Genomic DNA, 27,425 nt, shown 5'->3' with positions numbered 1-27,425 from the left:
AAAACATTTGTTTATACGTTTATGTCAAAGTCAATGAAATGGAAAAAAAATCCTGCTCACTTTCGTGGCTTGCAAAAAGTATAAAAATGTATTAAGCAATGTTTCAGTCACTCGACCTTCATCGGGAATTTCAAGTGACTGAAACGTTGCTTAATACATTTTGATACTCTAAGCAAGCCAAGATAGTGTGCAGGATTTTTTTTCTATTTCATTGACTTTGCCACAGCTTGTGTCCGACACACCTATCAATTACTTCTCAGGTGCGTGAGGTTAGTTGTTCATTGATTTATGTTTATAAAATAAATTTTGATTGCAAATTCAATTAGTACAAATAAATGAATGATTATACTTGTTATATGTTATATGTATAATATCAAAGGATTATATAAACATAATTAATTGATATTATTTAATTAATAAAAGGCCACTTGTTTTCTTTTGGAAGAAGAGTGACATACAGAAAAATAACTTTGCATGGCCTCTATGGGCTTTCATTTGTGTTGAAATGCCATCTAGTCATTTGCAAGGCCTTCTGCGCTTCTTTTTTGTTTGTTTTTTGTCTTTTTCCCCATCTGTATGGGAGCAACAGCAGAAATACGCAGTTGTCATATGAACAACTTAAGGCCCAAACATACTCTTATGTAAGTGCGTGATCGCAGACGCAACTTGTGTCAGAGCGCAATTCATAACCTAACACAAGTATGCTCTGTATTATCAGTGTTGCCGATTTGTTTTTTTTGTTTTTTTCTCAATCAACAACTGTCATTGTGGAGCAGCAATTTGAGGAGAGTCTTGCCGAGAAAGTTAGATTATACAAACATATTTTTCTGTCGTCTTTTCAGCAAATACAAAAGCACACACTCCTCAACTGACGACACGTTAACTCCACCACATTAGGTTTCATGGTGCCTAAACTCTTTCACCCCCTTGTGGGGTCCGAGGTTTGTAACTGCCAGAGCAATGCACGTGTGCACGTAATGTATGTACCATGGGAACACACGTTGGCCATGTGTTGGCAAAGCGCTCACGTCTGCTTTTGCGAACTTGCGTGAAGTATGTTTGGGCCCTTAGAGGGAACATCGATCTCCAGTTAAAGTAGGTGGGTGGTTTGTTCATGCATAAATGTATTAGTCTTTGAACTCTAGCTGGTGTAGGTCCACCTTTCATGCTTTCATTCTGATGTCACTTCCTGTTTGTCTCAAAGTGTTTGCACATTAAACTAACTGCCTACTTTCTTTTCCCTTTTCACATTTACTTTCTTTTGACCTTTCATTGCCCACTACACTTCCCCTTGTTTTCTCTTTCTCTCTGTGCTTTTTGTGGTGTTGTGGACTTAGTCGCCCCCCCTCCCCCTTCCATTCTGCAGATCACACCTCAGCTTCCACTGACGGGTTTTGTGGCTCGTGTACAGGAAACCAGTAAGTGGCTTTGAGCTTCTCTGATAAGCCCCTGCTGCCTTCAGACCACTCACACACATACACACTCACACATAACTTTGTGCGCCTTGCTTTGTGTCATAACACAATGACTCAAAATGTATGTATGCACTTTAGTTTGAATTCAAACGAACCACTTTTTTATTATATAATGGCCACAAAAAAGTATTTGGACACTGAAGCCACACTTAAATATGTACGAATTTCATTACATGACCGTTAACAAAAAATCAAACCAAGTTGCACCAACAAAAAAAATTATGCTACAACTTTCTTTGTACTACATTCACCTCTTTTTACCAACTGGTCCCATGGTAATTTTTAGTGGTTGTATGAAATAACCACAAGTGTAATTCATCACGTTATACGATTTTTTTTTAACAATACATATATATATATCTAATGTGATGACATTCAGACACAAGTGTGTTTGAGTCCAAAAGCTTTTTGGAGTTGCACTATATTTATGACGGCATGCAATTTTCAGTGTCCTGTTTCTATACAGGAGCACTTATTTGTGTATATGTGTCTCTCTGAGAATATTTGGAGTTAAAGCTAATCACTGTTCCTGTTTCACAGTAAAGCATTCAAACATCCATATCATTATTCTCATCTTGTGCTTCGTGCATGAATCCATGAGCTTGCTTGGCCATCCCATCTGAAGCATTCCTTGTTAGCTCTGAGTCTCCTGTTCATTTCTCTGCTCTCTCGTAGTTTCAGATGCACCTCCCCCACCTCCCCCTGCAGAAGAGTCTGTGTTTGAGGAGACTGCACAGCATCCTCCTCCTCCTGCTGAGGACTATGAGGAAGAGGAGTCTGCCGTGGTGGAGTACAGTGACCCGTATGCTGAAGAAGACCCACCCTGGGCTCCTCAAACCTACCTTGAAAAAGGTACTCTGAAGATGTCTTGACACTGGTTAAATTTATTTCACTTTATTATTTAGATATTTCATAAATATTTCAGTGCATTATTAAAGGTCCCAGGACTCAAAAAGTTAGTCACAGTTTCTTGCACATAAAATGTTATGTCCTTTTATGGGACTGTTCAACCTCTGTCTGACCCTTACAAAATTATTTTTACTGGTGTACCTTTGACTTGTTTTGATTGACTAGCCTCTGCATACCAGCATACACTGATCACCAACATTAAAACCACCTGCCTAATATTGTGTAGGTCCCCCTTGTGCTACCAAAACATTGCCAACCCGAATCTAAGTAAATTCTAGAGACTGTGTTGTGTGTGAAAATCCCAGTATATCAGCAGTTACAGAAATACTCAAACCAGCCCATCTGGCACCAACAATCATGCCATGCAATTATCTAATCAGCCAATCATGTGGCAGCAGTGCAGTACATAAATTCATGCGGGTACGAGTCAGGAGATTCAGTTAATGTTCACATCAACCATCAGAATGGGGAAAAATTTGATCTCAGGGATTTGGAGCATGGCATGATTGTTGGTGCCAGATGGGCTGGTTTGAGTTTTTCTGTAACTGCTGATATCCTGGGATTTTCACCCACAACAGTTACTCAGAATGCCCTGTACACTTGTGGTGAAGAATATAATCGCTGGTTGGTGATGTTTTGGCAGCACGAGGGGGACCTACACAATATTAGGCAGATGATTGTAATGTTTTGTGGCTAATCGTTGTATTTCATCAGGCTGGGCCAGTTTGCTGAATTCTGAATTGCCATTTAAATATAAAAATGAGTGATGTGCTATGTGCTTATACTTGTGACATCAATAAGGGCTGTCAATTTAACACCTTAATTCAGTGCAATTTAATTACATAAAAATAATGTGGTAAAAAGTGAACGCAATTGATTATGTCAGTGGACTTTAATAAGGAATATTCCTAGCATTGGTGTAATTTAAGCTTGAAGTACCATGTGTTTTCAGTAGGGGGCATTAAGCGAATCTCCAGCTGTATAGGCAATGCACAGCTATACAGACAATAAACCAGCAACAGCACAAGATGAGAATGCATTCTTGTGTTCAAACACAGCTGGATGGCGTACAATACCAAATGCTGGGATCTCAAGACATGTTTTTCCAAGTTTCAAACTATGTTTAACTTGACACAGCAGCCTAAAAAGCCTTTGCATTGTCTTATCAATGCTTTACTTCTGCTACAACAATGTAATGCAATTTAATTATCTATTTATATATACATGTATGTGTGTATCATACTGGCGGCCAAAAAGTTTGGAATAATGTACAGATTTTTCTGTTTCGGAATTAAATTGGTACTTGAATTCACCAAAGTGGCATTCAACTGATCACAAAGTATAGTCAGGACATTACTGATGTAAAAAAACAGCACCATCACTATTTGAAAAAAGTCATTTTTGATGAAATCTAGACTGGCCCCATTTCCAGCAGCCATCACTCCAACACCTTATCCTTGAGTAATCATGCTAAATTGCTAATTTGGTACTAATAAAATCACTTACCATTATAGCAAACACAGTTAAAAGGTATTTTTACATTGTCTTTGTGTTTGTTTTTGAGTTGGCACAGTTTGCAATAGGCTGGCATGTCTTAAGGTCAATATTAGGTCAAAATGGCAAAAAATAAACTGCTTTCTCTAGAAACTCATCAGTCAATCATTGACCTAACACATCTCTTTCTGTCCTTGTTGGAGCCTCTAGTTTGAGAAATAGATGCCTCACATGTCCTCAGCTGACAGCTTCATTAAATTCTACCCGCTCAACACCAGTTTCATGTAAAACAGTAAAGAGAAGCTCGGGGTGCAGCCTTATGGGAAGAATTGTAAAGAAAAAGACACTTTTGAAACAGAAAAACAAAAAGGTTAGAGTGGGCAAAACAAAAAACAGACATTTTACAACAGATAATTGGAAAAGAGTGTTATGGATCTTAACCCCATTTAATTTTTGTGGGATCAGCTAGACTGTAAGATGTGTGAGAATTTGCCCGATAAGACAGCCACACCTATGGCAAGTGCTACAGGAAGAGTGGGGTGAAATGTCACCTGAGAATCTGCACAAACTGACAGCTAGAATGTCAAGGATCTGCAAAGCTGTCATTGCTGCATGTGGAGGATGTTTTGATGAAAACTCTTTGAAGTAGTTTTAAGAAATTCTGAGCATTTTTTTCTAATTGTAATAGTAATTTTCCACATTATTTATGTCCTGACTATACATTGTGATCAGTTGAATGCCACTTTGCTGAATACATTTACCAATTTCTTTCCATAAGAACAAAATCTGAACATTATTCCAAACTTTTGAATACCAGTGTACATACATACATTTTTATATTATTTAGACATTTTATATTTAATTATTTTTTAGGGCCTTTCTCAGCAAATATTTATATATGCGATTAATTTATTATTTTAATTAATTGATTGACAGCCTTAGTCAAAATAGTACATAAAACTGTTTCATTTCAAAACAGCAAGGGAAGTCATTTTACATTTAAGTATCTAAATTTAAAGCTAAATATCAATGTCCTTACGCAATTAAAACGTATGGTATGTTTTGCTAACAGCAACAGGAGATAAAGAAGTACAAAGTAAAATCAGATTCATTCATCAGTCATTGATAGTCCAGAGGGAATCTGCAGACCCTTTTCACATAATCTGGGCTGATTTCAGCTGAAAATCTGTGGAAATTAATACTGTTGAATGGATTTAAACATGGTAAAATGTGTTAAAAAGAGCTTACCACATCTTATTAGGAGCTGAAAGCATAATCAAATTAGCAAAGACACATTAGCCAAGAGTTCTGCAGGCACAGATTCCATGTGGGCCTGGTCATTAGTGTACAAATATACAAGTCTCTATCTTTGTTTTTCCTCAGTGGTGGCAATCTACGATTACACGCGAGACAAGGAAGATGAGTTGTCTTTCCAGGAAGGGGCCATCATATACGTCATTAAGAAGAATGATGATGGCTGGTATGAAGGCATGATGAATGGCACTACAGGACTCTTCCCTGGAAACTACGTTGAGTCCATTATGCACTACACAGAATGAGAGTGTCCTCTGCTCTAACCCCCTGAACATCAGCGCTAATCTTGCCATGCATAAGAGTGTATGCATAATGGCAACCATGCTAATAACAGACCGTGTTCAGAGATGAGTGGTGCTGTCATGAAGCTGAACATTCAGACTATAAAGACTGAGGGCTTTACACTAAGGATATTGAGAAAATATATAGTACTAGATAAAGTATGTGTATATATATATATATATATATATATATATATATATATATATATATATACCAATCAGCCATAACATTAAAACCACCTGCCTAATATTGTGTAGGTCCCCCTTGTGCCACCAAAACAGCCCCAACCCGCATCTCAGAATAGCATTCTGAGATGATATTCTTCTCACCACAATTGTACAGAGCAGTTATCTGATTTACTGTAGACTTTGTCAGTTTGAACCAGTCTGGTCATTCTCTGTTGACCTCTCTCATCAACAAGACATTTCTGTCCACACAACTGCAGCTCACTGGGTGTTTTTTTGTTTTTGGCACCATTCTGAGTAAATTCTAGAGACGGTTTTGTGTGAAAATCCCAGGAGATCAGCAGTTACAGAAATACTCAAACCTCCTGACTCGTATCTGCATGATTTTATGCACATCCCTGCTGCCACACGATTGGCTGATTAGATAATTGCATGGATGATTGTTGGTGCCAGAGAGGCTGGTTTGAGTATTTCTGGAACTGCTGATCTCCAGGGATTGTAACACACAATGGTGCTATAAAAAAAAAAACACATCCAGTCAGCGGCAGTTCTGCAGATTGAAATGCATTGTTGATGAGAGAGGTCAACAGAGAATGGCCAGACTGGTTCAAACTGACAAAGTCTACTGTAACTCTGATAACCTCCCTGTACAATTGAGGTGAGAAGAATATCATCTCAGAACGCTGTTCTGAGTTACAGGTTGGCGCTGTTTTGGCGGCACGTGGGGGACCTACACAATATTAGGCAGGTGGTTTTAAAGTTGTGGCTGATCGATGTATACAGGTCCTTCTCAAAAAATTAGCATATTGTGATAAAGGTCATTATTTTCCATAATGTAATGATAAAAATTAAACTTTCATATATTTTAGGTTCGTTGCACACCAACTGAAATATTTCAGGTCTTTTATTGTTTTAATACTGATGATTTTGGCATACAGCTCATGAAAACCCAAAATTCCTATCTCAAAAAATTAGCATATCATGAAAAGGGTCTCTAAACGAGCTATTAACCTAATCATCTGAATCAACTAATTAACTCTAAACACCTGCAAAAGATTCCTGAGGCTTTTAAAAACTCCCAGCCTGTTTCATTACTCAAAACTGCAATCATGGGTAAGACTGCCGACCTGACTGCTGTCCAGAAGGCCATCATTGACACCCTCAAGCAAGATGGTAAGACACAGAAAGAAATTTCTGAACAAATAGGCTGTTCCCAGAGTGCTGTATCAAGGCACCTTAGTGGGAAGTCTGTGGGAAGGAAAAAGTGTGGCAAAAAACGCTGCACAACGAGAAGAGGTGACCGGACCCTGAGGAAGATTGTGGAGAAGGACCGATTCCAGACCTTGGGGACCTCGCGGAAGCAGTGGACTGAGTCTGGAGTAGAAACATCCCGCGTTCCCCAGGTCAAGCCACTTTTGAACCAGAAACAGCGGCAGAAGCGCCTGACCTGGGCTACAGAGAAGCAGCACTGGACTGTTGCTCAGTGGTCCAAAGTACTTTTTTCGGATGAAAGCAAATTTTGCATGTCATTCGAAATCAAGGTGCCAGAGTCTGGAGGAAGACTGGGGAGAAGGAAATGCCAAAATGCCTGAAGTCCAGTGTCAAGTACCCACAGTCAGTGATGGTCTGGGGTGCCATGTCAGCTGCTGGTGTTGGTCCACTGTGTTTTATCAAGGGCAGGGTCAATGCAGCTAGCTATCAGGAGATTTTGGAGCACTTCATGCTTCCATCTGCTGAAAAGCTTTATGGAGATGAAGATTTCATTTTTCAGCACGACCTGGCACCTGCTCACAATGCCAAAACCACTGGTAAATGGTTTACTGACCATGGTATTACTGTGCTCAATTGGCCTGCCAACTCTCCTGACCTGAACCCCATAGAGAATCTGTGGGATATTGTGAAGAGAAAGTTGAGAGACGTAAGACCCAACACTCTGGATGAGCTTAAGGCCGCTATCGAAGCATCCTGGGCCTCCATAACACCTCAGCAGTGCCACAGGCTGATTGCCTCCATGCCACGCCGCATTGAAGCAGTCATTTCTGCAAAAGGTTTCCCGACCAAGTATTGAGTGCATAACTGAACATAATTATTTGAAGGTTGACTTTTTTGTATTAAAAACACTTCTTTTATTGGTCGGATGAAATATGCAAATTTTTTGAGATAGGAATTTTGGGTTTTCATGAGCTGTATGCCAAAATCATCAGTATTAAAACAATAAAAGACCTGAAATATTTCAGTTGGTGTGCAATGAATCTAAAATATATGAAAGTTTAATTTTTATCATTACATTATGGAAAATAATGACCTTTATCACAATATGCTAATTTTTTGAGAAGGACCTGTATGTATATATTAGTGATAACAATAAAAAACATTAATGAGTTTACTGTTACTTCAGATGAAGGATAGGATGTCTATAAGCTAGAATTATGTGGGCACCATTATTGTTGTTTTTATTTTCTCGTATTTCATAACCTTTGCTTATTCCACATTGCAGAGTTTTGGGAGGTTGGAGAACTGGGGCTGACCGAAATGGATTATATATATATATATATATATATTTTTTCTTTTTTTTTCTTTTTTGTTGAATGGCCTGAAGTTGGTTCATGGTGTGTTAACAGTGAGGTTCAAAAAGGGAATTCATTACAATCATATTGTACTGGAGGCTGTGAGCCTTCATGAGGAACAGAGAAAGTGTGGAATTGAACATCTACAATGTTTTATTTATTTTGTGTTGTGACAAATTACTTGTTTTCTAAGTCTCCGTAAAGTATTGTCTGTTTTCTCTGGATATCTTTTCTTCCTAATTAATCAGCTTTAGCCAGAGATTTTACATTTTTATTTTTATAGTTTATATTTGTAAGACCAAAGTGCAAAAGGGTAAGTCATGGTGTCTGCATTGGGACGGACTCATTTGCACAAAAATCCCCCTTTGGTTACCTGTTTATAAATTGTGATATGGGTTGTCATTTTGGTGTTATCTTAAGATCCGGTCAGCCGCAACACACACACATGCAGTACTTCGTACCTAATTACCACTTGAACTGTATTTTTTTCTGTTGTTGTTGTACTTTTTACTTTTAAATATTGTGTTGTGACGTTAACCAAATGGGCAATGGTTAATATTTGCTATGTGGATGTAGTGCTACATAGACTGCATGCTTAATAAAAAACTTTATTCATTTACATTTCAATTTACACCCCCACACACACTTTTATCTACAGGGTTCCCACAATCATAGAAAACCTGGTAATATCAGGGAATCTTTAAATAATTTTCCACACTTGGAAAAGATTTGGAAATGAGAAAAATCCTAAATCATGGAACTTTTTAGACAAAATATTTTTCTAATTTTGCTGCTTTTTTTTTAAAGATATTTTATTGGCTATATATTGCTCTTTATGAATGATTGTGTAGAATAAAACTTACTCATTATACAGGATGTTTTGAGTGTCTTATTAGTGTAGAAGTGTCTTATATAAGTAGTAATTTAGTGGATGTTGTTTCAAAATATTGCTGCCTGGTATACAAATAAAAATTTCCTCTCAATATGTGTAAAATTATTTATAAAAAAAATCCTCATCCAATAATTATGAAGGACTTAAAATGTCTCCAAGTTGTGGAAAATGTATTTTTCAAAAAATGCAGGAACCCTGTATGTAATTACAACCCCCATTCTGAAAAAGTTTTGACCGTTTGGAAAATGCTAATAAAAAACAAAATTGTGGTGGTGGTGGTGTAGTGGCTAAAGCACAGGGCTGTTAATCAGAAGGTCACAGGTTCTAACCCCATGGCCACCACCATTGTGTCCTTGAGCAAGGCACTTAACTCCAGGTTGCTCTGGGGGGATTGTCCCTGTAATAATTGCACTGTAAGTCGCTTTGGATAAAAGCGTCTGCCAAATGCATAAATGTAAATGTAAATGTAAATGTTTTCAAAACAATTGTTTTTGAACAAAAGCATGGTGGTAAACACTCGACTGTCCCAACTTTTTTGGAGCATGTTGTTATCATCTGATTTGAAATGAGTGTATATTAAAAATAATAATAATTAAATTCACAAGGTAAAACATAAAATCTAGCACAGGATGAATAGGATTTACAAACCACTTTTTTTTTTCTTAACACTTTGTGGTTATAGTTTCTCATTACTAGATTGTTGTTGATGCTTGTTTTACCCATTTAATGGGATAGTTCACCCAAAAATGAAAATTCTCTTATTTACTCATCCTCAGGTCATAAGATGTGTATGGCTTTTTCATCTGCAGAACACAAAGATTATTGATGAATATTTCAGCTCTGTTGGTCCTTTCAATGCAAATGAATGGTGGCCAGAAAATTTAAGCTCCAAAAAACAGAGCAAGTCAACATGAAAGTAATCCGTAAGTCTCCAGTGGTTTATTAATCCATGTCTTCTGAAGCGAATCTGTTTTGTGTGAAAACCGACCAAAATGTAACTCCTATTTCACTACAAATCTTGATATCAGTGGTATCCTTGGCAATCATGATTTCAAGTTTGATTACACTTTCTAAAGTCCCATCTAGCGCTCTAATCGAGCTTGAAATCATGATTTTGCCCAGAGACTGTAATGGCAAGTTGTACTGTCTGTTCTCACCTAAAACCAATTGGATCACTTCAGAAGACATGGATTAAACCACTGGAGTCTTACGGATTACTTTATGTGCTTTTTGGAGCTTCAAAGTTCTGGCCACCATTCACCTGCATTGAATTGACCTACAGAGCTTGCTTTGAGTCCTGGAGAAGAAAGTCATACACATCTGCGATGGCATGAGTGATTAAATGAGAATTAACATTTTTGGGTGAACAATTCCTTTAAGACGTGATGTGGAAACTAAGTCCGAACATTACAACCTTACTATGAGTATTAATTTGGTTCTCTTGAAGTGTTTAAATATTTTGTTGTACAATTATGTAATGTTATTGAAATCTTTATATAAGATACTCTTTGACAATCACTCCACCTCCATTATGAACTTAAATTTGAATCCATTGTACAAAACATAGAGGTTCTCTATCAGGGTAGAATGAGGTGCTTAGGTATTCCTCGCTCTACCTTACAATAATACCTGACAAAATGTGACATTCAGAGGTTTTAGTGTCACTATTACCACTGTCTGAGGAAACCACCACATAGAAATGAAGAATATTTTTATTTTATCATTAAAAGTGATTTTTGTAAACGTAAGAAATATGATTATGGTTGAATTAACTTTTATTCTTGTGTGCAAAAACGTATACTTAATAAAAAAAATGTGGACATAAAGATTGTTACGTGTCAAAGTGAAACTATGAAGATAAATCCATTTACGTGTTAATCTTATCCTTTCCAGTACTCCATTAGCAGACTTATTTTGTTCATCTGAATGCTCTTTTTCCAAATGTTCTCGCTCCTTAAGGTGTTTCAGACCTCAGGTGTACAGGTCCAGATGGAAAATTGGTTTGATGTTATGTTGTTGGTTTTTCCCCACATTGTATATTAAAAGTGCTGTATGGGTGCACAAGCTGTCTGCAAAATTCTGTGCCATCTTATCAGACACATAGGCTATCATCTTAAGCTAAAGCATCCATTGCATTGAAAGAAAACATGTTCCTTCTGAGAGACAAGCAGTAGTGAATTAATACAGAAAGAAAGAAAATGGCATCAGTCCTCATTCGACTGATCTGCTTGCAATGCTGTGTCTCAGATAGGCAAACTCTTCATGACTTAACCAAGTGAAGCATCAAAATAGATTAATGTGACTGTTATTGCTTTTAATGTGGATATGGATTCGTAAGTGACAAGAAACCTCGTTCTTTGCAATGCATAATCTTTAATAATTGTCAAGCATGTTAATGCTTAAAAATGAGATAATTAGAGGTGACGTTGAAAAGTAAATGTCATGAAACTTCACACATTTTCACGTTATCATATTTGAATTGAACTGTTCGTTAATGATTAATTAAAAGTTATGAGTGATATCAATTGTCCTCATTAAACAGGACAGCCTCTGTTAGGCTACAAATTCAGACCTCTAGCTCAGTGGTTTTCAAACCCTGGGTCGCGACCCAATTAAAAAATGGGTCGCCAGTGATTTAAAATTTAAAAAAAAAAAATAAAAAAAAATTATTTCGTTTTTTTAATAATATTAATAATAATAGCTTGGATTAGAAGTACACTAAAAAAAAAACATTCAAATTCATGCAAAATAAATAATCCGCATGTCACCTGACCGGCTGACCGACCTACTCGTAGCCCTAGGCAACACAAAACAAAACAAAAAACCTTGTGCCAGTGTTGTTGATATGCAGCCATTTATTTTATTTTCCCATGAGATGATGAAAATATTCGGTACCGTGAAATTAGTAGCCCGTAATGAATTTATTTTATGCTGAACATGAGCAAACCAAAGTCAAAAACCATTTGTGATTTTTTTCACAAGAAAAAGAGGGTCAGAGACCGAGACCCCTTTAAATGAAGCAGCAGAAAACGCGGTTAACCATCAAACCCTGCCACGAACAGCGGAGATCAGCAGGGAAGATAATGAAGGCGATGCATGTCAACAGAGTAGCAGTACTTTCCCAGCAAAGAAAAAGCAGAAACCCGGAGTAAGGCAATATAAAGATGATTTTTTGAAGTTTGGGTTTGTCAACTGTTCGGACGCAGTCCATGCAGCAATACCAATGTGCGTAATATGCGGTGAAAAGTTGGCAAAATATGATAATAAAATAGTCAACTAATATAAAAATCACACTGCTCTGGTAAAATAGTCAGTAGTAGGCCTACAATTCGTAGCCTACTATTCAGCGTAAGCACGTACCGCTCCACGTGATGTTTCCAAGCACATTTTTTGCGCATGTGAAAAGGATGATTTTTTTTCCTGTTGATATTGCAACGTGATTCTAATGAGAGAGTTACGTGAGCATAATGCCCCTTACTTTTACTTTCGCTTTAAATTATTTCGTTTTGGCTTGTTTAAAGTTATTATTATTTTTTAATTCTTGTTCTGTTCTGTATATAATGAATATTACATTTAAAGAGTTTGTTGTGGAATATGTTTTGTGTATTTTTTAAGCATGCAGCAAACGATAGGCTATTAATTGGTTAACATTCCTGTATGTAGGCCTATAGCTTGATCAAATTATTTCAGAATCGACTTTGCGTTCCAATCGCGTCAAGGATCAGCAAGTGCACGTGCATCATCAAAAGTGGTTAAAAAAAGTGCTTTTTGTTCTGCGCACAAGCCTATGGGTCGCGTCAAAAAAAAAAAAAAAAAAAAAAAAAGGGTCCCTCTTGAAAAAGTTTGAAAACCACTGCTCTAGCTGATGTGACATTGAGGGTTTCTGTTAATGAAGTCAACAGTCAGTCCAGCTGTCTCAACCTGTACAGAGCAACCAGCAGAGGCGTTGCCTTTTTAACCCTTGTGCATGCTTGTGGACATTTTTGGCTTTTTCAGTTTTGTTTTTTTGATAACTTTGTCTGTGTTAATGCTAACTGCATAAAATTTTCCACAGGTGTGAATTTGTATTGGAATTTTAATATTTCACCCTATTTTCTTTAAAAAAAAATTTTTGCACTAGTTACACAAAATACTCCCTCTTTGCGTCGTTTTGGACAAAAATGGCACATTGAAACCCATTAAAACTGCGATTTTTAATCCCAGTGCCATTTAACTATAAAATTATGCAATCTTGTTTAACATGCTTTCATTATGTTGGTAAGGCTTCAGAATTTACATTTTAAATATTTTTTACCAGATCGTGCCATTTTTTCAGGTTTGGCATATCATCGCTTTTGTTGTTGTTTTCTGCTGTTTTTGGCTTATGCATATTATAGAGCCAATTAGATACATTATGAATATATAATTGTGTGAGTGTGTTGGTATGGATTTCAGAGTGTGGTTTGTATGTGTCTGAGGCTCTAATAATAAAAATAAAAAAAAATCTGTTTAGAATTTATTAAATTGAAAATAATTATAATTATTATATTTTTTATAAAAAACAACAGTGGTATTATGTAAACAAACCAGTGTTTAAAGTGTTAAAATTCTGAAAATAAATGAATGTTTGGTAATTATGATTAGAACTGATGCTGGTTAAAATATAAGTCAGTGAAAGTGGAAAAAAATATTATTCTATAATATTTTTATGACACTTTTTTGACATGGCCATTTTTGTCCATTATGTATGGAAGCCGGTTTCCGCCACAGTTAAATAAAAAAAGGTGATTTTGTAAGTCAATATAATGAGATACTAAGTCATTATTATGAGAAACTTTCTCATAATAATGACTTAGTATCTCGTAATAATGACTTAGTATCTCATAATAATGACTTAGTATCTCGTAATAATGACTTAGTATCTCATAATAATGACTTAGTATCTCGTAATAATGACTTAGTATCTCATAATAATGACTTAGTATCTCGTAATAATGACTTAGTATCTCGTAATAATGACTTAGTATCTCGTAATAATGACTTAGTATCTCGTAATAATGACTTAGTATCTCATAATAATGACTTAGTATCTCATAATAATGACTTAGTATCTCGTAATAATGACTTAGTATCTCATAATAATGACTTAGTATCTCGTAATAATGACTTAGTATCTCGTAATAATGACTTAGTATCTCGTAATAATGACTTAGTATCTCATAATAATGAGAAACTTTCTCATAATAATGACTTAGCATCTCGTAATAATGACTTAGCATCTCGTAATAATGACTTAGCATCTCGTAATAATGACTTAGCATCTCGTAATAATGACTTAGCATCTCGTAATAATGACTTAGTATCTCGTAATAATGACTTAGTATCTCGTAATAATGACTTAGTATCTCGTAATAATGACTTAGTATCTCATAATAATGACTTAGTATCTCGTAATAATGACTTAGTATCTCATAATAATGACTTAGTATCTCGTAATAATGACTTAGTATCTCATAATAATGACTTAGTATCTCATAATAATGACTTAGTATCTCATAATAATGACTTAGTATCTCGTAATAATGACTTAGTATCTCGTAATAATGACTTAGTATCTCATAATAATGAGAAACTTTCTCATAATAATGACTTAGTATCTCGTAATAATGACTTAGTATCTCGTAATAATGACTTAGTATCTCGTAATAATGACTTAGTATCTCGTAATAATGACTTAGTATCTCGTAATAATGAGAAACTTTCTCATAATAATGACTTACTGTGCGCATGCGCAATGTGCTCAGTCAGACGAATTGTGCGTTTCAGATTGAGACGGATCACACAAATGACAACAGCACAACTCTTTTGAAAGTAAGTGTAGTTTTATAGCAAGAGGTTTGCAAATAACAACAATTTAGCGCGATGTAAGTGCAGGGCAAGTGTGTTGACACGGTTTCACACCGCAAGCGAGGTGTGCATTATTAAAATAAATATATAATAATCTCGTTTGTAATACCACAGTGGTACACCTCAAGGCATTTTCAGGTTTTAATTCCTAAAACGCTCTTGTGAGTATAACTACACGTTCTTACGCCAGGGATTCAGGGAGTGAACCTCATTGCGCGCTGTTTTTAGTTCTTCACCTAGGGTCTTGCGTACAAAGTCTCCGTTACGGATTCGAAAGCGTCACTTTAGACCTACTAACGGAGGTTTATTGGAGTAACGTGTGTGTGCGTGCGTATGAGCGCTGGAAAGAAAGTGTTCAGACCTGCGTGTGTACCTGTGGGTTCGAGCTGTTCTGAATCAACTGGGGATCGTTTTAACTGTGGATGTGCGCTTGCACACTGTGGTAAAGTTATTTTTACGTATACTGTTACAATGTGATATGTAAATAAATAATAAAACAATGTGACAAGAAATACATCTTGGAAAAATGAACCTAACATTTATATACTTGCACTGTTTTAAAAAGATGCCCATCCAAAAACGTAGGTTTACATTCCATGTTTAAAAAAAAGTTACTCTGGGTGCTTTTGGATGTTATTTAAATAAAATACTTGATTTTAAATTTGTTATTTAGGTGATGGCTTAAATTTCATAACTGACATATGTTTGTCTACAGGATGGAAGATCTAAAGGGATTCTTGAGACAGAGGAACGTCCCTGAGGAAACAATAGAGACACTGGAACATGAAACGGTGAAACAGATACAGATTAACACAGATAATGTTCATAAAAGTTTAAAAGTATTGTGTTAGAGATTAACATTTTAGCTCCAAACTCAAATATAAGCCGCCAAATCCATTCTTGCACTGACATTGGTAGTATTACAACATGTTGCACAAGTAATTGATTAATCGAGTACTCGTTCAGCTTTAAACATTTGACTAGAAAAACTTGATTTTCATTTGTGCCAGCTGTGGGCAACAATGAAACTGCTTTTCTCACTAAAATCTTGCAGTTACAACTAAATGTTTTGGCTGGCACTGTACACTCCTGAGCACAAAAAAAATGGGTCAAGCCCAAAATGTCAAAACATTAAGTGAGGAATATTAGCAAGACTTAAACAAATGCTCTCCTGAGACCTTCTGTGCCACCATTTGCTCATTAACTGTTTGGGGGAAAAAGCTGGAAACGGGGAAATGCACTTGTTTTTTTTACCAAATTTGGGGGAAAAAAAAATTCTATTTCTTGTTGCTTAGTATCTCAAAAATATTATCGGTGAAGAAAAAACATATGTGTGAAAAACACTTTGTTGTCAAGTCACTTCATAGACTTCAATGTATTCTGCAGTGCTGATGCAAGTCATGTGAAAGATTCTTAATGTGTATAAATATCACTCACTTTTGCACATTAATCATTGTTCTTCACAATCACAAAAGTGACAGATTGTGGTTTCATAATGGCGAATTTCTCTGAAAGGTGAGCAGTTTAGATCCCTGAAATTATTATTATTTTCATGCATTTATTTATTTTGTGGAATTTGATCATTTTCCACGGCACACCTGACAATCTTTCACAGCACGTGGCACAGTGGTTGGGAAACACTGACTTAAGACAATTCAACTTTGAAAACATCAACATCAGACATCAAACAACATCAGCAAGATGGACAGTGCTGTTTTGTCACAGTATAAGCTTACATTAAGCAAAAAAAATAAACGGTAGAAAGGAATAAAGGTAAATCGTCCTCCACCTGCAGCCTTGATCTGTATTTGCTTTTAAGCAGGGTCAAAGCTGAAAACCCGCACTCACATAAGTAAGAGGAGGGAAGGGGATGAGGAATTTCATAGCCTTTCGAGAGAGCCTGCTGGAGATACGTCACAATATTTATTTCACAAAAATGTAACCTGAAAAATTTAATGAAATACAGAAATAAAGAAAGAAAATCTTAAAGAAAGCCCAAATGTTAGTTTGGGATTTTTTTGAAGCATTTACCTAACTGCAACAAGAAATATTAAAAAAACTATTTTGAATGTCTCAATTTACATGCTCATTTAATTGCAATTAATTTAAGTAATTTTTTGTACAATTAATCGCACTGAATTAATGCAATTAATCGCATGCCCACGGACCATAATAAGGAAGATTCCTGAGAAATGCAAGCTTGTAGTACCACCTAGTAAGTGAAATTTCAGCTGTATGAGCAACGCACAGTTTATACAGTGAAGAAAACACTTTAGTAGGCAGAACAACATGCGTTAAGTTCTTGCGTTCAAAACACTTGGAGCGCAAATGCAATCTAAGGGATCTCAAGATGTGTTTAAAGATTGAGTATTAAACTATATTTAACTTGACACAGTGACCTAAACATTTTATGTTTATGATGCAACACACCCGAGACATCTGATGTAGGTGTAAATTGAAAATTTTGTATGGTCTTATCTATGATTAACTCTTCTGCTACAGGAATGTAATGCATTTTAATTATCTGAATATTTGTTTATTTTATATATATATATATATATATATATATATATATATATATATATATATATATATTGTTTTTTTTGTTTATATTTAAAGATAACTATGTATCATTATTTCATCATTATTTTAATCAATTGACAGCCCTACTTTATTTACATCGTTACTGATTTGGAGTGCACACAAGTTAGTTTCGTTGTGTCTGTTATTTATATTTGTTTCAATTTGAGTTTAAGTTTACCGGTGATGAGTGGCGATGGTCTTCAGACAAGGATGGCAGAAGCAGCATATTGTGGTGACGAAAATTAGAGTCCGGGCAGGATTAAGAATTTAAGCATTATTGGTTCCGTCCGCACATACCATTTTGCTCAGATTGCATGGGGAGGAGGAAAAACTGATATCTTTATTAATTGACTTCTTTAGTTCTATATTTATGGTATCTTTATAAAATTTGCTTTTCTTCAATTTTTATTTCATAAATGTATTTGTTGATTTGATCATGATTTAAGTAGAGTTAATTGTTAAATGTAAAGTTACTTTGTTTTCCCTTCTTGTGATGTAATGGGCCCATCCTTTCCTTTATAAGCTGTTGCTTTGTTCATTACAGGGGACAGCTTTAGTTTGTTAGTTGTTTTCTATTGAATGTTGTGTTATCTTATTTTCTTTTTGTTTGTGGATTTTGTTATGTTGTAAGAAATGTATGAGTTTGTAAGTCCTTTTTTATTTGGGTTCAAATAAAGACCAATCTTTTCAGTTAAGAGCTTGTGTTCTTTGTTTCTGACCCTCTGTCCCTCACAGTAGGCAAGTTCACAGTAGTTTAATTTGCTTCTTATCATTCAAATTCTGTTAAAATTCACCTCTGGTGCCGTTCTAAATGCATGAATGTGAACCGAACTATTGAGCATCTACATCTGAGATGCTGTTCTTGAGTAGCGCCCAAATATTGCACACCACTGTGAAGGCTAAGTGACATTTTTGGAAAATGTTATCAAGGTTTTACATTTGCCTATAGTAAGACTATATAAGTGCATTTCCCCGTTTCCAGCTTTTCCCCCAAACAGTTAATGAGCAAATGGTGGCACAGAAGGTCTCAGGAGAGCATTTGTTTAAGTCTTGCTAATATTCCTCACTTAATGTTTTGACATTTTGGGCTTGACCCGTTTTTTTTGTGCTCAGGAGTGTACAGTGCCAGCCAAAACATTTAGTTGTAACTGCAAGATTTTAGTGAGAAAAGCAGTTTCATTGTTGCCCACAGCTGGCACAAATGAAAATCAAGTTTTTCTAGTCAAATGTTTAAAGCTGAACGAGTACTCGATTAATCAATTACTTGTGCAACATGTTGTAATACTACCAATGTCAGTGCAAGAATGGATTTGGCGGCTTATATTTGAGTTTGGAGCTAAAATGTTAATCTCTAACACAATACTTTTAAACTTTTATGAACATTATCTGTGTTAATCTGTATCTGTTTCACCGTTTCATGTTCCAGTGTCTCTATTGTTTCCTCAGGGACGTTCCTCTGTCTCAAGAATCCCTTTAGATCTTCCATCCTGTAGACAAACATATGTCAGTTATGAAATTTAAGCCATCACCTAAATAACAAATTTAAAATCAAGTATTTTATTGAAATAACATCCAAAAGCACCCAGCCTAACTTTTTTTTAAACATGGAATGTAAACCTACGTTTTTGGATGGGCATCTTTTTAAAACAGTGCAAGTATATAAATGTTAGGTTCATTTTTCCAAGATGTATTGCTTGTCACATTGTTTTATTATTTATTTACATATCACATTGTAACAGTATACGTAAAACTAACTTTACCACAGTGTGCAAGCGCACATCCACAGTTAAAACGATCCCCAGTTGATTCAGAACAGCTCGAACCCACAGGTACACACGCAGGTCTGAACACTTTCTTTCCAGCGCTCATACGCACGCACACACACGTTACTCCAATAAACCTCCGTTAGTAGGTCTAAAGTGACGCTTTCGAATCCGTAACGGAGACTTTGTACGCAAGACCCTAGGTGAAGAACTAAAAACAGCGCGCAATGAGGTTCACTCCCTGAATCCCTGGCGTAAGAACGTAGTTATACTCACAAGAGCGTTTTAGGAATTAAAACCTGAAAATGTCTTGAGGTGTACCACTGTGGTATTACAAACGAGATTATTATATATTTATTTTAATAATGCACACCTCGCTTGCGGTGTGAAACCGTGTCAACACACTTGCCCTGCACTTACATCGCGCTAAATTGTTGTTATTTGCAAACCTCTTGCTATAAAACTACACTTACTTTCAAAAGAGTTGTGCTGTTGTCATTTGTGTGATCCGTCTCAATCTGAAACGCACAATTCGTCTGACTGAGCACATTGCGCATGCGCACAGTAAGTCATTACAATGAGAAAGTTTCTCATTATTACGAGATACTAAGTCATTATTACGAGATACTAAGTCATTATTACGAGATACTAAGTCATTATTATGAGATACTAAGTCATTATTATGAGATACTAAGTCATTATTATGAGATACTAAGTCATTATTATGAGATACTAAGTCATTATTATGAGATACTAAGTCATTATTATGAGAAACTAAGTCATTATTATGAGATACTAAGTCATTATTATGAGAAAGTTTCTCATTATTACGAGATACTAAGTCATTATTACGAGATACTAAGTCATTATTATGAGATACTAAGTCATTATTATGAGATACTAAGTCATTATTACGAGATACTAAGTCATTATTATGAGAAAGTTTCTCATTATTATGAGATACTAAGTCATTATTACGAGATACTAAGTCATTATTATGAGATACTAAGTCATTATTATGAGATACTAAGTCATTATTATGAGAAAGTTTCTCATTATTACGAGATACTAAGTCATTATTACGAGATACTAAGTCATTATTACGAGATACTAAGTCATTATTATGAGATACTAAGTCATTATTATGAGATACTAAGTCATTATTACGAGATACTAAGTCATTATTATGAGAAAGTTTCTCATTATTATGAGATACTAAGTCATTATTATGAGATACTAAGTCATTATTACGAGATACTAAGTCATTATTATGAGAAAGTTTCTCGTTATTATGAGATACTAAGTCATTATTATGAGATACTAAGTCATTATTATGAGATACTAAGTCATTATTACGAGATACTAAGTCATTATTATGAGAAAGTTTCTCATTATTATGAGATACTAAGTCATTATTATGAGATACTAAGTCATTATTATGAGAAAGTTTCTCATTATTATGAGATACTAAGTCATTATTATGAGATACTAAGTCATTATTACGAGATACTAAGTCATTATTATGAGAAAGTGTCTCGTTATTATGAGATACTAAGTCATTATTATGAGATACTAAGTCATTATTATGAGATACTAAGTCATTATTACGAGATACTAAGTCATTATTATGAGAAAGTTTCTCATTATTATGAGATACTAAGTCATTATTATGAGATACTAAGTCATTATTATGAGAAAGTTTCGTCATTATTATGAGATACTAAGTCATTATTATGAGATACTAAGTCATTATTATGAGATACTAAGTCATTATTATGAGAAAGTTTCTCATTATTATGAGATACTAAGTCATTATTATGAGATACTAAGTCATTATTATGAGATACTAAGTCATTATTATGAGATACTAAGTCATTATTATGAGAAAGTTTCTCATTATTATGAGATACTAAGTCATTATTATGAGATACTAAGTCATTATTATGAGATACTAAGTCATTATTATGAGAAAGTTTCTCATTATTATGAGATACTAAGTCATTATTATGAGATACTAAGTCATTATTATGAGATACTAAGTCATTATTATGAGAAAGTTTCTCATTATTATGAGATACTAAGTCATTATTATGAGATACTAAGTCATTATTATGAGAAAGTTTCTCATTATTATGAGATACTAAGTCATTATTATGAGATACTAAGTCATTATTATGAGATACTAAGTCATTATTACGAGATACTAAGTCATTATTATGAGAAAGTTTCTCATTATTATGAGATACTAAGTCATTATTATGAGAAAGTTTCTCATTATTATGAGATACTAAGTCATTATTATGAGATACTAAGTCATTATTATGAGAAAGTTTCTCATTATTATGAGATACTAAGTCATTATTATGAGAAAGTTTCTCATTATTATGAGATACTAAGTCATTATTACGAGATACTAAGTCATTATTATGAGAAAGTTTCTCATTATTATGAGATACTAAGTCATTATTATGAGATACTAAGTCATTATTATGAGATACTAAGTCATTATTATGAGATACTAAGTCATTATTACGAGATACTAAGTCATTATTATGAGAAAGTTTCTCATTATTATGAGATACTAAGTCATTATTATGAGATACTAAGTCATTATTATGAGAAAGTTTCTCATTATTATGAGATACTAAGTCATTATTATGAGATACTAAGTCATTATTATGAGATACTAAGTCATTATTATGAGAAAGTTTCTCATTATTATGAGATACTAAGTCATTATTATGAGATACTAAGTCATTATTATGAGATACTAAGTCATTATTATGAGATACTAAGTCATTATTACGAGATACTAAGTCATTATTATGAGAAAGTTTCTCATTATTATGAGATACTAAGTCATTATTATGAGAAAGTTTCTCATTATTATGAGATACTAAGTCATTATTATGAGATACTAAGTCATTATTATGAGATACTAAGTCATTATTACGAGATACTAAGTCATTATTACGAGATACTAAGTCATTATTATGAGAAAGTTTCTCATTATTATGAGATACTAAGTCATTATTATGAGAAAGTTTCTCATTATTATGAGATACTAAGTCATTATTATGAGATACTAAGTCATTATTATGAGAAAGTTTCTCATTATTATGAGATACTAAGTCATTATTATGAGATACTAAGTCATTATTATGAGATACTAAGTCATTATTATGAGAAAGTTTCTCATTATTATGAGATACTAAGTCATTATTACGAGATACTAAGTCATTATTATGAGAAAGTTTCTCATTATTACGAGATACTAAGTCATTATTACGAGATACTAAGTCATTATTACGAGATACTAAGTCATTATTATGAGATACTAAGTCATTATTATGAGATACTAAGTCATTATTACGAGATACTAAGTCATTATTACGAGATACTAAGTCATTATTACGAGATACTAAGTCATTATTACGAGATACTAAGTCATTATTATGAGATACTAAGTCATTATTATGAGATACTAAGTCATTATTACGAGATACTAAGTCATTATTATGAGAAAGTTTCTCATAATAATGACTTAGTATCTCATTATATTGACTTACAAAATCACCTTTTTTTATTTAACTGTGGCGGAAACCGGCTTCCATAATTATGGACCTGAGTGGTAGCTTTTTTTTAAATCTGATACTGCATAAGCATCAAAATGAATGTTGTTGTTAAAGTGTTAAAATTCTGAAAATAAATGAATGTTTGGTAACTATGATTAGAACTGATTCTGGTTAAAATATAAGTCAGTGAAAGTAGAAAAAAATATTATTCTATAATATTTTTATGACACTTTTTTGACAAGGCCATTTTTGTCCATTATGGACCTAAGTGGTAGCTTTTTTTTTTAAATCTGATACTGCATAAAAAATATGAAAGCATCAACATGAATGTTGTTGTTAATCATTGACATATCCGAGGCTCTAATAATCAAAGAAAATAAATTCTGCTTAGCATCTATTAAATTGAAAATAATTACTATTTTTAATGTTTTCCTAAAAAAACAACAGTGGCATTATGTAAACAAACCGGCGTTTAAAGGGTTAAAATTCTAAAAATGAATGAATGTTTGGTCATTATGATTAGAGCTGATGCTGGTTAAAAAAATTATGTCAGTGAAAGTGGAAAAAAATATAAATCTATAATATTTTTATGACAGTTTTTGGACATGGCCATGAACCTATGTGAAACTTTTTTTAATTGATGCACAAGGGTTAAATTAGTTCTAATGGGAATGCCCAGGGGAGAACCGTCCAACAGGCGGCCAACGTGCATGAAGTGACCCCTAAAAATATGAACACATGGAAAGTTTATGAACAAGTTATGAGATTAAGATACAACGATAAATTTAAAACACGTTAGATTTCACAACGCAGTGACATAATTTTGTACAACGTGCGTGGACCTGATAATCACAATGATGGTGAAAAATAAAAACAGCATATTAAGCATAAAATGAGCTCTGAATAATCACTAAAAGACAATTAACTGAGTTACATCAAATAAAATAGCAGTATATCTAAAATCGGTAAGAAGTAAAGCTAGGCACACGCTAATCTGCATAATTTATTCATAACATAAAGCACTGGGGGAAACGGAGCACGACTTTTTATAACAGTATTATTAGACACAGGTCACACACCTTGCTGAATAATGCTCACGTCTGAAAAATTTAGGAAATAAGTTATGAAAAAATATTGCTTTTTGGCTATTTGAGTTATTTTGTGTAAAGGATAACAGAAACAGTGCTTGTCCAATCATTGGGACTTTTCATGGTCAATCGGTTGGGGAAGGAATGACACTGCCGATATAGGCACAAAAAAACAAGAAAATATGAGCAGTTAATCTGTAAAGACCTCTGTTCTCTAAGAGGTATGTGTTTTTTTCTTTACATTTGTAAACTTAAAATATGTAATTTTATTTATAATAATTTCTACAAATACTAGTCCATTTTTACCATTAAAAATTGTACAAGTTAACATTAGTTAATACAATATGAACTGAACAAACAACTGTATTTGTATATATTGACATTAGCCAAGATTAATAAATGCTGATTAAAAAAGCTTTATTATACACTGTTAATGATACCTAATGCAAATATTATTTTGTAGGTATCATACTTTTGTAGTTTGCATGACCTCATATTAAGGAATTGGTGTATTTGTACTTCTAGAAAAAAAATTGAAAGGCAATCAAAATATGGAGATAAAATGGTGACTTGTCACGTTATTTGGCATATATTGAGCATATATGAGAGAGAGAGAGAGAGAGAGAGAGAGAGAGAGAGAGAGAGAGAGAGAGAGAGAGAGAGAGAATTGCTTCTTTTTTTGGCCATTTCCATGATTTTGCCCAGGGCCCCACAATCCCATGGGCCGGCCCTGGGAATGCCATCGTAAACTGCAGTCTCAGCAACAGGAGACCTTTAGTCAATATTGTCATGCTGTTCCACAGTCAGTCTCACAGGACAATAACACCCTCTAGTGGATCTGGACATGTTTGTCAACTAATCCAACATAGTAATTTTGTCATTATTTACTCCCTTACATCTGTATGCTGTTTTTTCATGGAACAAACACACAGAACATTTATACAGCTCTTTTCAATACAATGACAATTCAGAGATCATGTCTGTCAAGCTCCGATAGACACCATAAAGCCCGATAAAAGTATTTGACTCTTGTGCTATATGACTACAGTCTCCTGAAGCCATCGAATAGGCTCTTATATCAAATCTGGCTCCATGTTTTATGTTTGGTCCTTGTCATATGTGTTTTCTGCTCTACATTTTAGAATGTGTAAATTTGTTTTTAAAAAAATCATTATTCCTGATACCAATGAAACAACATAATTCATCCAGTAAATATTTGCTTATATTCTTAATGAAAGATAATAGTAAGCCTAATGCAATTAGCACTACTGATTACTTTAATACATTTTCAGCTAGTAATTAGGTTCATTTTTAGAATAATTACATTAATAATTTAAGAAAGGATTATGTAATGTATTTTTGCAATTTTATCTCGTGTAGTAATAGTGTAATCAAACATAGCTAAAGAAATACATTTGCTGCCTTAATGACAAATTCTTTTGATATGTATTCCTACAAGATCACACTGATAGCAGATAATACTTCTGATATCCTGCTTGATTTCAGGTTAAAGGACAGTCTGTTTGAAATATCATGGGAGAACATATGCGGATAGATGCATTTTCAAACGGGGACCTTTCGCGGTAAGACAAAGCTTAAATGTTTACAGATTTCCTGTGGTTGTTGCAAAATCGTTGTTTTTGCAGGTGTATATCGGAATAATAGGGTACCTAAATCGTATTATCTTACACATTTGGGATGGCATAAAAGGTGAGTAAATGATGAAGCGATATGATGTTTGATGGTGTGGTTAAGAAACAGATCAATATTTATGTCCTTTTTTTACTAAAATTTCTTCTCCCTGCCCTGTAGGTGGTGATATGCCACCTACAGGGCAGAATGCCAATCGCCAAAAACAAAAGAAGTGAAAATGAAAGGGGAGATTTACAGTTCACAGCTCCTCTGGGTGTCAGCTGTATTGCTGATCTAGCTGCACTAGAGTCCAGCTCAGAGTCCAGCAGTGAGGACATTTTTATCCGGAGGACAAGACGAGCCCCACTGGGCTTTTTCTCACATGGAGTCATTCTATGTCAAAGAGCTTTAGACTGTTCAAGATTACTGCTGTGATTTCAAATAATGATTTAAAACAAACAAACAGATTACTCTATTTTTTGTTATTTTTCAAATAATTCCCAATTGCTGTTTAAAGGAGCAAAGACTTTTTCAACATAGCATTTCTAAACATAAGTTTATTTAGGCAACTTAAGAGTGTTTATAGTACAAATAGAAACAAAATTATAACCAAGAATAAAAAAAATCTACAGGTCAAAATGATTAGCCCTCTGATGTTAATAGTCAATAGTGTATTCCTTTTGCTTGATAACAGCCTTTAGTCATTTGTTGTAGTTCTCAACTAGTTTTAGGCATTTCTCCCGAAGTGTCGCAGCCCATTCCTCCTTAACAAATCTCTCAAGCTCCTCCAGATTTGTTTGTATCCTGGCATGGACTCTAGTCTTCAGTGTGGCCCACAGATTGTCTATGGGATTCAAGTCTGGGCTTTGTGCAAGCCAGTCAAGGACGTTCACTTTTCTCGTTTGGAGGTAGTTCTTCACCAGAAGTGAGGTATGCTTTGGGTCGTTATCATGCTGGAAGATGAAATGTCGACCCAAACCAAGTTTTGTTGCAGATTGCCGGAGGTTGTTTTTCAAAATCTTCTCGAAGTCTTCCTTTTTCATGATTCCTTCAACCCTGATGAGATTCCCAGTTCCAGACGCACTGAAACATCCCCACAGCATTATACTCCCACCTCCATGTTTCACAGTGGTAACGGAGTTCTTTGGGTTGAGCGTCTCTCCCTTCTTTCTCCAAACATAGGCAACATCTCTATAGCCAAAGAGCTCTAGTTTTGTCTCATCTTACCAAAGGACACATTTCCAGTATGCATCCTTTTTCTCTAGGTTGTCCTTGGCAAACTTCAGTTTAGCTTGGAGGTGTCTGTTCTTCAGAAGTGGAGTTTTTCTTGGCCTGCAACCTCACAGTCCATTCCTGTGCAGGGATCTAGTGACTGTCTTCGTTGAGACATCAATCCCAGACTTGGCTAAATCATTCACTAGTGTCTTGGCAGATGATCGTGGGTCTTTAGAAAGCTCTCGCACCAGTTTTCTTTCCAAGGTTTTTGAAATCTTTCGATTCCTGCCTCTGCCAGTCTTGTTCTCCACTGTGTGGGTCTCTTCAATCTTCTTGATAATACTTCTCACGGCAGTTCTTGACTCCTGAAAACGCTTTGAAAACGTGTATATCCTTCTCCTGCTTTGTGAGCATTAACAATCCATTTTCTCAAGTCTAAACAAATTTATTTTGTCTTTTCCATGATGAGAGTTTTATATTACTTCACTACTTGATTTGCACGACACTAATCCTCAGTTTTAAGTGTAACTTAAAGGCTTGGGGGATTAATTAGGTTAATTAGGCG

The 27,425-nt window shown here is 34.7% G+C and overlaps 2 protein-coding genes across 15 annotated transcripts in view; one reads left to right on the top strand and one right to left on the bottom strand.

The window, feature by feature from the left end:
* Positions 1-5,660, top strand: part of LOC127658657 (abl interactor 2-like) — a 54,675-nt gene extending 49,015 nt beyond the window's left edge. For 7 of the 11 annotated variants that reach the window (XM_052148056.1, XM_052148055.1, XM_052148050.1 and 4 more), the window contains 3 exons: positions 1,338-1,418; positions 2,151-2,327; positions 5,262-5,660. In XM_052148056.1, the coding sequence (XP_052004016.1) occupies positions 1,338-1,418; positions 2,151-2,327; positions 5,262-5,437 (434 nt within the window). In that variant the 3' untranslated portion in view covers positions 5,438-5,660. The remainder of the gene's footprint in view (positions 1-1,337; positions 1,419-2,150; positions 2,328-5,261) is intronic. The other 4 variants (XM_052148059.1, XM_052148058.1, XM_052148057.1 and 1 more) reach the window with 1 other exon arrangement.
* LOC127658656 (ras-associated and pleckstrin homology domains-containing protein 1-like) overlaps positions 1-27,425 on the bottom strand; it is a 173,682-nt gene that overhangs the window by 33,744 nt on the left and 112,513 nt on the right. The gene's annotated exons all lie outside the window — the stretch shown is intronic.

Source organism: Xyrauchen texanus, chromosome 18 (genome assembly GCF_025860055.1).
Source record: "Xyrauchen texanus isolate HMW12.3.18 chromosome 18, RBS_HiC_50CHRs, whole genome shotgun sequence".
Lineage (NCBI taxonomy): Eukaryota > Metazoa > Chordata > Actinopteri > Cypriniformes > Catostomidae > Xyrauchen > Xyrauchen texanus.
This window is presented reverse-complemented; position numbering and strand designations above follow the sequence as displayed.